Source organism: Heliangelus exortis, chromosome 5 (genome assembly GCF_036169615.1).
Source record: "Heliangelus exortis chromosome 5, bHelExo1.hap1, whole genome shotgun sequence".
Taxonomy (NCBI): Eukaryota; Metazoa; Chordata; class Aves; order Apodiformes; family Trochilidae; genus Heliangelus; species Heliangelus exortis.
In genome coordinates, this window is record NC_092426.1 from 25,606,356 (window position 1) to 25,620,016 (window position 13,661).

General features: G+C 38.8%; 1 protein-coding gene across 2 annotated transcripts in view; it reads right to left on the minus strand.

Annotated features, from left to right (window-relative positions):
- The window catches only part of NPAS3 (neuronal PAS domain protein 3), a 588,621-nt gene that overhangs the window by 2,381 nt on the left and 572,579 nt on the right, over positions 1-13,661 (minus strand). For both annotated transcript variants that reach the window (XM_071746155.1, XM_071746154.1), the window contains 3 exons: positions 7,733-7,880; positions 4,477-4,592; positions 1-1,912 (listed from right to left, as the gene is read on the minus strand). The exon at positions 1-1,912 is cut by the window's left edge and continues 2,381 nt beyond it. In XM_071746155.1, the coding sequence (XP_071602256.1) occupies positions 603-1,912; positions 4,477-4,592; positions 7,733-7,880 (1,574 nt within the window). In that variant the 3' untranslated portion in view covers positions 1-602. The remainder of the gene's footprint in view (positions 1,913-4,476; positions 4,593-7,732; positions 7,881-13,661) is intronic.

Consider the following 13,661-nt stretch of genomic DNA (forward strand, 5'->3'; position numbering starts at 1 on the left):
TTAGTCCAACTTTTTAACATTCTAGTCACAGGCCAGAAATTAACGTTTTAAGAACCCAAATTATTTATGTGCAAGTAAGAAAATTTTAACCATAAAAAGAGAATTAAACTCTGCATAAAATTCTAAAATACTATCCCCTATTTTTAAAGGAATTAGGAACAAAAACCCCTTTTCATTTGACTTAGTCAAACAGGGCACACTGTTTATGCTTGTCTCTTTTAATCTTGATCATATCAAGATCATTTTGAAGTAAAACCAATGGTTGTCACTTTAAAATCTCTTTACCACAACACTGAGTATTCTATGGCAGAGGCATACACATATTAAAGGCATCTTAATAAAGATGCAAAGGAAAAAACACACATCTTAGAAGAAGACAAAATGGCAGGCAACCGGTACTTCGACTCTCTGAAGGCAAAAATAAAAAAATATCTTTACATGAAAGAATAAGCCAAGTTAAAGAGAAAGAGAATGAAATGGGGACCATCATATTGAGAGAATAAGCTGACCTGCTCAAATTCAAAGTGCTAGAATTAAAGGTCTAAATTAAAACACAGTCTATGCCTCAGAGTATAACACTGAACACAGTATGTGGTCATATTTCAATCCTCTTTCCGTTCCAGAGTCTGTGTAGTGTGAATGCCGTTGCTGTACACAGGAAATGGAAGAGTGGAAAAAAGTCCTTCGGCAGTTGTGAACACGTTCCCTGCAGGCATTTGGGTCAGACTGGCCCCGCTCACAGCACTTCCAAAGGGTCCCGACATATTCAGTCGGTGAACGTGGTGGTAGAGCATTTCCATCGGTGTTTTAGGATCCAGCCCAAAGCTGGGGCTGTTAACATCCACGAAGTTAACAGCGTGGGTGTTGGGGAGGAGGTTGCTCTGCATGGCTAAAGTAACTTCAGCTGGAGCATACCGAATAGTGCCAGTGGTGTAGACCCTCTGAGCAGCAGTGCTGGTTGCAGCAAGGGTTCCCGTTACCCTGTGAACCAAAGGAAGCACCACGTTGCCCGCTTGTAACCTCTGAAGGGCTTCCAGGTCCCCAGTGTACAACAAAGAGTTGGAAGTTGTGGGCCCTCCGGGATGTTTGTCCCGTGGAGATGCTGAAAGTGGGGGTGACAAAGGGTCAGAGGACACAGGAGCCAAGGCCGAGCTGGATGAGGTGCTGAACTGAGTTTTACGGCTGGCAGTATTTTCAGTCCCTGGTGGGGTGAGAACAGAGTCTGGAATGGAGACGTGTAAACTACTGCTGGCTTGGGGCGAAGGGAAGTGCTCAGAGCTGGGGGGCTTGGTCATACTGTAGGGCGATTCATTCCTTGAGATTTCCCTGTTGGGTGGGTAATTCCAAATACTGCTATCATTATCAAAATTGATAGGTTCTGAGATTTCTGTTTTAATTTTGAGCACTGAGGCACTGTTTGGTGACGAGAGCAGCTGGGGCTGGTCCACCAAAGCTGTGTCAAGTCCGTTTGGACTTGAGGTGCTTGACAGCCTTCTCCGGGTCATGCTGCCTCCCTTTTGCTTTTTTCTCCTCTTCTTCCTCTTTTGATGTTTGCTGGAAGACTGGGCATTTGCTTCGCCTGCACTATCTGAATCCTTGGCACTGTCTGAGGTCAGTGATTCACAGTTCTGCAACCGCAAATCTGACTCACTCTCAACGTAGCGCTCCACCTTGATCTGCATAGAGCCAAGAGTGCCAAAACTGTCCTCAGGGGCCTTTTGATTCTCGAAGTCAGAGTTTTCAAAGCTGTCATCACTGTCCCTGCTGTCCTGGTTGCTGGAGCTGTTCCCATCATCATTACAGTTCATTTCGTTATCTGACTGATTTCCTGACTTTTTCCGGTCGGATTCAGGGTCTTCACTGTTTTCTGACTGGTTTCCTTTCTCATCTGACTTCGAGTTCTCATTGTCCTCTGGAACAAAAGAAAAGTGAAACAAACCATTAGCAACTGGATCATAGTATTATTAATCAAGTCCAAATTTGCACCTACCAATGAGATTTGACTGCTGTAAACTTTTTTTGCAAAAAGGCAGTCTCTTCGGCAGAGCCACAATTTTCTTGTAACATTGTCTTGGGAGAGTTTTGATTACCATGAATCTCTGTCTCAGGACTGTTAATGAACTAAAAGCCTATGCTACATGACCTGCACCTTGATTTTCCATTCTGCTTCCTGAACAAGAATAATTTTGACAACTGTGAGCACAATGGCATTGTAGCTGTGTCATCCGAAGAGAAGACAGTGAACAATCCCTTTATGACCATTATGTTCTGGTGATTGTTCTTTCACATCTGTGTTGTCTTACAGTGGCAGGGATCCAGGTGTAGCACTATTTACTAATGAAGATTCTAGTCCTCTCATTTTCCTTTCACCGCTGCCACTTTCGAAGTGACAGTGTTTCTGACTTCAGTGGAATTATTGTTGAGTTCCTCCTGTGCGAGAGGAGAAGCAGGTCATTCATGTATAAATCTGAATGAATAAACCAGTTGAAACAATTTTGTTGTGTTGCAAGACTGTCTTCTCATATTCCACTGAAGGGCAACAAATAAAAAAAAAAAACCCAGAAAAAAATGTAGGCAGTGAATTAAATTCTTGATTGATCCAAATCATCTAAGGGCCATGGAAAATAGCCCAGCTATAGCACTGTCAAGCTGTCACTCTTCTTGCCTGAATTCATTTAGTTGTGTTTTAGATTTTTACCTAATTCTAATACAGATGAGATAAACACTCTAGCACACTGGACTCAGAGAGCCAAAGTAGCTTTGAGAATGAATACACTCCATTATCATACTATGTTTGAAAGGGTCATGGAAGGCTTCAGGAGACCACTTCTTTTACAGACCATCCAGAAATCTTTTGTTGGGAAATAAAAGATGTTTTCTCACTCATCAGAGCCAAGTAATAGCCTTTTCAATTTACTTGTTTTAGGGGGGGAGAGGAAGGGCCAGTTTTCCTCTAAAGACTCGCTACTCCTGGAACCATGTCAACATCAGTTTCCCAGAAGTGCTGGAGAAGGTGGGTGTGACAGGGAGACTGTCCAAAGATTCAGGTAAATGCACTTCACAAGACACTGAGCAGGACGTTTGCTTCAGTCACCAGCAGCAGAGTGACCTTCCCTTTTGGAATAAAAACCCACAGAAGAAAAGTAGCAGCCAAACCCCCCCCTAAATGTCATCCAGCTTTTTGTTCCACCTAGAGCTGAATTTCTTGTACAGTTTTCTTTCTTTTCTCTTTTTTTTTTTTTGAAGATGTTTTCTTTTAAGGCCATGGTTTCTGCCTTGTGAAGAATGAGGGAAGGAAGACTAAAGCTGCACAAAAATTGCCTGGGATTTTATCAGAGCTCTGCATCAGCGTTGGGAGCCATGTATGCAGATGCACTTCTCACCTGGAGAAATTTGCAGTGCACATGGGAAATACAAACTGTTCTCTGTGTTATTCAGCTATTTTGGAACAAGACAGCATAAAGCAAACACTGGAACTGGATGAAGAGATTCCCAGTGATGGTGGCCCTGAATGTGTGCCTAATGTTGACTTAATCATCAAACCAAGCTGTTAAAGGAGAACAAATAAAGGCAAAAGATGAAAGAGAACAGTTATATCTTTTAACATTAAGGTCTGGTCCTCTTCTTGCTTTTGCTTGATTTATGTCACTGTGATCCATTTTCTCCAGATTTTTCTATGGTTGTTATTGCAGACAGAAGATTAAAATCAGACATATCTTTATATTATGTACTAGAGCAGAGTAACACCCTTAGTTCTTGGGCCACAGGAAACCATTCTCCTTCCAAAGCCAGTTGATCTGTACCTGTGTAGGTAAACACTTTTAAAAATTAGGGGGAATATATGACCCATCTGTACACTGGACCATCTGTAGGACTAGTTTACACAATTGAGTCTGACAAGTAAATTTAGCTTTTTTAAGAAATATGAAGTCCCAAGCCTAAAGAGCTTAGAAACAAGTTCTTGAACCCACCCCTTCTAAAAACCCACAGATTTTTTTTTTACCCAAGAAAACCCTCAAATTTTGCAATCTTCACTGCCCCCTAGCGAGACTTCTAAAAAATGTATTTTTACTTTCATAATGATTGACAGTAGAGATTAATCTTCAGGACATATGCCTACTCTGGAAATAATAAAAACTACAATTATATTCAACTGTTACAATCTCAGGTCTTCTGCACAAGGCAAAAAACTTGTTGAAGCTTAGCTGGGAAGTCAAGTATTTAGCTCACTGGAATGCAGGCAAGGATGCATGCACAGATTGGAGAGAAATGATGAGGTAATGGAGATACTGTGGAATTGCTGAGATCATGAAAAAAATGTTGCTGGGGTTTTCCAATTTAATTTTAAAGGAATTTTTGGTTTTGTTGTTGTTATAATGGAACAAACCTTGAGAAATAAAAGCAGCTGGAAAGCCAACCATGTGACTCTCATGATATGAACCTTTTGTGGGTGTGCAGGCACACCATGTGTGTTACCTGAGTTGTCCTTTGAGTCTGATTCAGAGTCAGAGGTCTCTGAGGATTCTGAGGTTTTCTCTGGCAGATGAGGAAGTTGTGCAATATCCATTGGAGTGTCCTTGTACTCAGGGTTACTTAAGAGGAGACAGCAAATATAAAACACAATTGGATGATTTGCAGTTTCATAGTTTTTACCCTCTTTTCATATCAAAGTTCAGGAACAGAGAACATAAATAGGAAGAATAGCAGAGCAAACACAGAAACATACATTTTTGTCTCTTCAGAGCTTCACAGCAGTGCTTTTATGAAGGTTTCCTTTAATACGGCTGTCAAATACCTATATTGACCAGGTACTAAAACTCGTTTGCTTCCAGTGAAGTTTTAGAGCTATCAAAGCATTCTCACTGAAGTGGGACACCATGGCTTGTGTGATACCTAACAGTAATGCTACACTGTAATCATCTAACAACAAAATATCTTGAATTTGGTCCCATTACTGTGACTGGAAGGGCAAAGAGGGTGTTTTAACTTTTCCAATCTGTTTCTCTCCCACTGGCAATGTCTATCAGTTACCTCTGTAACAGTGTGCTGTATCACCCTTGCCAGAGCCCTTTCAATACCTGCTTTTTTCTCATTATTCCTGTTTTCCATGCTTTACTCAAGCAGACCATTTATAAAGTTAGTAAAAAGATGCAGAGTTAAGGCTAGAGAGTGACTACTGCTTGAAATAATTTGGCAAAAAAACAGAGAAAAAAGGTAATGTATTTTTAAACACTGCACACATGCATCCCTATCAACAAGAAACCAAAAGCAACCACTCTAAATATATGACAGATGCACATGTGCATGTTAAGATGCATATGTTAGGGATAAAGAACTGTCAACACACCCATTATAATCATATCTTCATCTGCTCATGTGGTGCTCACCTGTGACTTGTTAGCAATGAACATGACTGCAATGTAAAAAAGCTACACTACCAGAGAAACTGAAAAAAACCCCACCAAAACTCCAACTCTATGCTTTTTCTTAGTTTGTATCCTTTAAAATATGTTCCTTTCCCAAACCTGGCAAAGGCAGGGGAACAGACACAACTAGACATGAGTGGCATAGGAATGGTGAAAATAAACAAACTCTTTAATAATTTTTGAATAGGTGAGCACTTCTCTGCAGTTCAAATTCCGACCCAGTGACAGAGCAGAAAATCCCCAGTCCTGTGTAGAACAACAAGAGGCAGCACTGGGGGTGAGTGACACTCTCACAATGACAGTGTGCCCATATTCAGCCTATTAGAGTGAACTGTGAAAATTCAGAGTTCACATGGTTCACTTTGAAATGCCATTCTTACGATTATCATCCTTACGGTTTTGTCCTGACAAAGTGACTTTATGCTGTTGTATCCTAGGATAGTCCCCAAATTTGCCCCCTCCAAGCAAAAGAAGTTTGAGGGCTTTCATACTGTGAATAACAAGCTGCTAGAACAAGAACAGCATTAATCCTTCCTGTCACTATAATTAGTCTATCCTTTTACAGACAGCTGAATCATACTTTCTAATACATGGAAATGTATACAGACCAGTACTCCTGCTAAGAGTAGACCTAATTATGCCTTGATCTGTCATTAAAATATTATTTGGACATTAGGATCTTTTGTGAATTCCAGTACTAGGAGAAAACTAAATAAAAAATACACGTGGAGGAGTTAAATCTTTCTCTAAGAGACTGGTGAAGGCAATGCAGCAAAAAATCAGGTTCTGGGAGGAGACTTGAGAAAGACCACACTGCTTTCACAGCTTTTCTCTTTTTATTTTGTTTTGTGTTAGGTATACGTTGTTGTTAGAGAAAAAAAAAAATTGTGGGATGTTTGTTGACAAGGTTCTCCTATGGGTGTAAAGTAGCGAAAGGGATAGAGACAACTTCCTAATTCTTATGGATCACTTTCCCAGACAGAATATGAACCCATTCCCAGGCATTTTTAAGTCCTCTCAGAACTGGAGTAGTGACATTATACGTCCAGTTAAGAACTGGCAGTCTTAATCTGACCTCTTGAAATTCAGCATTCTGCCTCACTCTTGCAAAAAGAGAAAAATGTAGCAGAATAAGGATATATTCAGAAATGCCTGTGCTCAGTCATAACAGGACAGAAACATGCAAGCCCCAATGAGTGCTCCACTGCTATGGAAGGTTTCCTACAGTATCCCTCAATGCTCTCATGCCAGGAGTTGCTTCCTTCTCTTCCCCAAAAGGGGAATCAAAAGTATTTCAACATGCAAGTTTAGGCAGGCACAGCCTCTTCAGGGCTTACTGGTCTTGGCATAGTAAGTCACGATCTAACCCCTAGACATCTCTTTGAACTTTCATGGCATCAAAGGAAATATAACAAACCATGACAAGCAACTTAAAAGAACAATCTCAAGGTTTCAAATTTTATTTGTTTGTTTGTTCTGCTGTGGAATGAAACAGAAAATCCCCAATCTTATTGAACATTTTCAAAAAACAGAACACGTTGAAAGGTATTTTCAGATGAGAAAGGTCAGGCTTATAATTCAGTGTCTCTCAGTGACTGCTGGTTTTCCCCTGAGCTCAAAAACCAGTTCTGTAAAAACACCTGGGCTTTGGTAAAACAGAATTTCTCAGAGAAGAGTCTTTCATTCAAGATATTACTACTATTTCTTTTAAAAATAGTACTAACAGTTTAAAATAGTTTCAATTGCTACTTTCATTTTTAAACTCTATTTTGCATTTTCCAGTGTTAGTATGGTCTGATGGTTATAGGAACAACATGTTAGTTCAAGGCATTTCTCTTGAGAAATTTTTTCTCTCTGGAGTGAACAGACAAACACCTTTCAGAAAGACCTTTTCATAGCATTCTGTAAGTTTGCTTCCATGCATTTTCAATAACCAAAAAACCTGTTGTCCAGCATTTCACACCAGACTTTATAACACAACTACAAAAAGTTGGTGTGAATCATTTTAACCTTTGGACTTAACTGATTAAGTAGATTTCAGGGCTGTGGATGCATGCTATAAAATGGTAGAGGGTTTATCTGAAGACTCATGCAGAATAATAATTCAAGAATATTCCAGTTTACTGAGACATGACAGATGTCTCAATAAATACAACCAAATGGCACGAGTTTTGATGTCGACCATATGAAAATTTCTTCTCCTTAACTTCCTCCACTAGGCAACTATTTTTTCCATAAAACTCTCACCAACAGAAACAAGCAACACAGCCAGCAGCTCGAGTGAGAGAAATGAGTGGAAGACCTACCTAAGAAGGTAATTCACCCAGATGATGTTCTTCTCACTTGCGTTCTTGGCATTGACAGCTATGGTTGCACTGGACTGTATCCAGATATAACCCCCGTTCTTCTGCATCCAGCGGTAATACTTTGTTACACACTGACCCTTATTCAGCACTGGCAAAAAAATACAAACAAAACAGAAGCAAGATACATTGCATGTTAAAACTGTAGTAAAATGATCTTCATTGTACAACATGCCACAATTCTGAGCAGAAGATACTTGGCTTCTTTTAGGTGTAATGCAGCATGCCAGAGAAATGAAAAACTGAAGTTCAGCATAACTAGCTGTAAATTTTAGAAGTTTTAAAAGTACAATTTTAATCTGGTTTTGGAAACTGTAGTGAAAGAAGGAAAGTAAAAAGAACTACCAATCTGTTTGGTTCACAGAATACTTATTGCTGTATGGACACTTTCGATGCACTCAATGTCAAACTGTAAAAAAAGAAAAGGAAAAAAAAAGAGGCAAATTTATATGTGATTTATTCATAGCTCCTAGGTAGACCTCTTTGAGATTCTGGATATTTGAAAGGTTTGGGAAGATCCTCTACCCCTGCTGCTTTGATCATTTCTCCTTATTGCAGGCGATATCAACCGCTGAACTTACACATCTGTTTCTTTGATCTTGTCAAACAGAATTTACAGTTCTCAGATGAACCAAATCTCCACTGGTCAGTGGGGGAAAAGTCTTGGGAGAATTTACTTTCTACCAGAGCAAAGTAAATTCACCAACAAACCGAGAAAGAGGCCTAAGGGAGGCACAGAATGGCTTGGTTAGAGCCAAAGAGTGACAGCTCTCCCCAGTGTTTGAAATATGCTAGGAAACAGAGAAACTAGTAAAAGCGATCAGTAATGTGAAACGATGTTATTTAATGCTCACAGTAAGAAGGCTTCAAATTACAGATGTTTAAAGTAATACTTCAGCCAAAATAGTGCCAAGTTGGAACGGATTTGGCTTGTATCTGATGCTTTGGTGTAAGGCGCAGGGGCTGAAATGCAAATGTTTCAGCAGAAGGGAGCAGTACCGTTTAAAAAAAAAAAAACTATTAAAAAACTGGGTGCTATTGTTAGTGGTGCACTTACTCTCTGCACTTCTCATTAATCCCATAAAGCTTTGTGCACTAGAGGGCAGTGTGTCTTCATAGACACCTTCTGCTTTTGTCATGTCCTTGTCTCCGTCTGCTAAAATGAAAAACCTCTAACTGCTGTAATAAATTTGGCTAAATTAGCTGCTAAATGGTTATCTCAAGTAATATGTATTTGCATTAATCATCTTGCTCTAAACCAGAACAAGCCAGAGTCCTAAAGACGTAGTAAATTCATATTGTCCATTTAATTACGGCTAATAAGTGCTTCATATACAATAGTTTCATGAAGTACATTTTTTTTTCTTTTTTTTTTTTTGAGGGAAAAGAAAAAAGTCACTTTGGAAAAGAATAAGTATTTAAGGCAGTTAAAGTTCCTACCATAAATGTGACAAATGACACTTTGGAGCTTTCAAGTTAACCAAATGTCTATACTCCTAATTATACATATTAATGTATCTATATCTAAATTCAGGTACAACAGATATCTACAGAAAAAGATATTTACAAAGGCAGCCATGCAGACACAGACATTTTCTTACCTTGGAGCTACCCCCTAATCCCCAGCCCAATTTTTCAATGACTAAATTAAAAAAATGCATGTAAAAAAGTGCAGCGTAAATTGAGTGTAAAGAGCAAGTTACGTTCAGCTGTAATATGAACAATTATTTGTGATCTGGGTCTTGTTTTTCAGCAGCCTCTAGTTAACAAGGTTTGTTTCTAGCAGAGATCCATCAGGTTCCCTAAATTTTTCCTTTTGTATTCCCAGCTCTAAATATTTTGCTATGATAATTCACTAGTTTCAAAACCTCATTATGGAGCAGAATTAGGATAAAATATGAACTGACTACCCAGCATTTCTGTCAAACCAATGCTGTATGCCACTTTAGAAAACAATCGCACATAAATTAGCCCAACTTTATCAGTTATGAAGAATAAGGGAAGAAAAGTACTGCTGTAAGTTTTGATTACAGCAGATTTTTCCATTCCAGTAAAACAGGACATTCAAAACACTCTGCTTACAGCTGAGAGTAAAACTGAGATGCCTGGAAGTCTGGAGGGATATTGGCTCCTTTCTGGAAGCCTGAACACCCACAGGTATGTGCAGCAATTTGGAAAATCTATCTGGATTTATATCCATTAATTATACTGCTTTCTTCTGCATAGAAGTTTTCCTCTGAAACATTTATCATCCTATACAAATATCAAGGGATGAATCCTCACAACTGCCCACATGCACATTTGAATGCCAAGGTACCAGGTGAGTCACTTGCCAGTGACTCGACCACAGAGCAATTCTGCATGGTGACAGCTCCTTCAGCCCATTTCATCCTAGACAATCCCTTTCTCCTTCAATACCTTTTATATTGGTTTTTGCACCACTGGAAATGTCTATGTCATGAACTGAACAGAGAGAGCATTCATTTCAGAAATATGGAAAAAAGGGGAAAATTAAAACTTTTAAGTCAATTCTGAAGGAAAAGGTGCTTGCTGTTTCAAGAAAGAAAGCAGTGGATCCAAGCTGCATACAAACCATCTACAGTCAGAGTTCAGGGTCCCAAATTAATATACAGCCAAAGAATATTTGAAATACAGTCTTGAAAATGAGATTTCCATGAAGTTCATCTGCCTGCAAACTCCCATTCTCTATTTGACCATCTCCAATATATTACCATATACACAGGATTTGTCTTCCTGCATCTTTCTAAAGCACATTTCATATGAGAGATTTGTGGACCACACTCTCTCTGAAGGAAGTCCCACGATTCAATATAACAATTCTCTCTGTAAAGAGATTCTCTGGCAGGCCAGCTGTGCCATGCTGCTAAATATGGTTCTTACATCCTTTGAGAGTGCAGTAGGCACCCCCAAGCCAATTCTGAAAGCTCATGCTATAGCTTGGGAGGAAATTTCTTAATGTGATGCAAGAGAATGATGAAGAAAAAAAAAATAAACTTCTGAAAAAGTAATGCCATGTGGACCACATCCTGACCTTACTCAGACTGTACTTAGGGCAAATTGCTTACTGAGAATCAGGGTTCATCTCTGTAATTCTGTACACTGTGAAATGCATAGTTTTAATTTTCTGCTTGTATTATACATGGAGTACCCAGTGTGGCAGAGAATGGGGTACAGGTGAGACTTGTGATCACACAGGTGGGTGGCTCGTGTGACTGAAGTTACAGGGGATTATGCAGGACTGAGTGTAACAGTCTATTTCTAAGGGTAGCAGGGAAGGTGACTTCTCTCCAGGCTTGTTTCTTCTGCTAATCAATGCAGAAGTCTCTAAAATGTTAATGGGAGTTACATGTTTAAAAGCAAGAGGAAAAAAGGCCTTGTTACTGAGCCATATTGTGTGGAAACAGAGATCAGCTTCACAGCCATCAGGAATAATCTTTACAATGAGTCTGTGAATAGGAGAATGAAACAAATCTTACATAGGAGGAACAGATATAATTGTGTATATACACATATGTATATAAAACCTTTAATCAAGGGGAATAACTAAAGATTAATGCTTTAAAACTGGTGACATTTAAATTACCTGCACAGATATATTACCCTAAAATTGTGGATGCTAAACTTGACTAAAATTTTTGAAATGTTCCCTAGCCACTCAATTTGAATTCAGAGGTTAGCATGCAAGAAATGTACAGTATGCCATGCTAAGAGCTAAAAAAAAAATCTCACTTATTTCTCAAAGTAAGAATATATTGCTGTGTACACAGTTCCCAACAGAGGGATTTCAGTTTTCCTTGGTAGCTTTGTGCACAGCAGTATTCTTGTAGCAGTGAAGTGCAGGAGGGGAGAGAAGAAGAAACAGTCAGTGTTCTTTGCAGGAACCTATTTCTGTTAGAAAATAAAAATAAATCAGTACAAGTTTGTCTTCAGAAATATGGTTACAAAAAGAAAAAGAACATAGTTTCTTCCTGTAAGGCTGTTCTGAGAAATCAAAGCCAAAGCTTCTAAATAGTGAGTTGTGTTTTAAAAGAAGGAAGTAGCTTAATTCAGTTTGAAGAGGAGATGAAGAAATTGTGTATCAAAAGAAGTCTTTTAGTGAAGTCTCTTACAAAAGGACATTTTACTCATGTGCATATGCATTTAAAAGCTACACTATATTGCGTATTCAGGTAAGTATTGAGTAAATAGGAAATGATGAGATCATCTTACATATTCACACAGCTTCACAAAGAGGTTCTTTATAATTGGTGAAAATATTGAGGTTACATCTGCTGTGCTATTCACCCTTCTCCTTAAATACCTTTATCAATGACTGGATGGTATTGATACTGAATTCCCCTTGTGAAAAACATATAAGAATATTTTTAATTTACTGCAAAAGGATGAAAATGCCATACTTAATACCTTAGTCAGATACTTAGCTGCAGCCACAAGTACTCTTTCTACATTCACAAAACTGGCAGACGAAACATGAAAAGGAATACTGACTCTTTAATCTCCACTTCTCCACCTAAGGCCCAAGGCAAGCTGACAGGGTAACTTCGTTCTGGAAACAGAGGGGGTTTTATTTTTTTTAATTCTGGATTACTTTTTCTTCTGCTTTTGAAAACTGTGGGCTATAGGGGAATGAACCTGGCATAGACTTAAAACAAGAACAAGTTTCTTTATCTGAAAAGTTACAGTCCTTGATGCTTACAGGAAGGTCATTTTCAAAACCCACAGGAAAAATAGCATCACAGCCAGAAAGAGTACATTAAGTGCCTTATTTGCTTGTAACAGAGACAGTTTTACATTTATAACAGCTCCGAGGATCAAGCAAGCCTTTGATGTTGTAAGGACTTTTCTATAGATTTTGCAATTAGTGAGTTAGATGGTTTAAATAGTAGGTATCCACAAACTGGATTCTAGCAATGAAAAAAAAAAGTACTGAGCAGTATTTTGCAATGTTAAATGATGTTTGTTACTTCAAAAGAATTAAGAGCTAGATGATAGGATGCAGACATTCTGTGAGTAAACCCGTGCCATCTATGTAATTCTCCATAAACATTTGATTTCCAAGTTACTACACGGAATGGGATGAGCAGGAGGGGACATAAGCCAGGACAGTATGGAAATGTGTTCCCTACCCACCAGGCCAAAAGCGTGGCCTCCACAGCAGATTCCCATCACAAAAGTTCCTCAGTCATGTTGCATTCCCTGCCCTCATTGCAGACCTAGAGTATCTCAACAGAGCTATCTTAAGAAAAGTAGAAGAATTATAACTATTTAAAACAATATTGGTTCTGAGGCTTTAGAATGTTGCAATTTACTCACATCATATGACAGCAGAAAGCCCTGAGTGCTGCACAGAGATCATCTTTTTTAGGTTTGGGTAGAAAACAGAATATTGTCTCAATAACACACTGAAACTTGGCAGCTATCATGATATGACTACTAGATAGTAATAATTGCTGGCTTCTAAACATAAACCCATCTTTTCCAAAGTCAAGCAGGAAGGAGCAGGTTGGATTAATGAAAGAAGACTCACTGGTACCCAAAATCCCACCAACTTGATCATTCACCTGAGATAATTCTTCCGGGCACATATGGTGACTCCAAAAATGTTAAGTATGGCAAGTAATTCATTGCTTACTTCTGTGATATGGAATACTGTTTAATCTTCCAGTGTAGGAATGTTACATACCTAACTATCTGACAAACTGGGCAAAAATAAGAATTGACAACCTTACAGGGAAAGAAACAACCAAAAAACCAGAAGTCTTAATCAACCATTTAGAAAAACTGGAAAACCTAAGAATCTTTAAAAACTAAGCAATATTTTTAGTGACTCCCTTTGCAGAAAAACAAACGT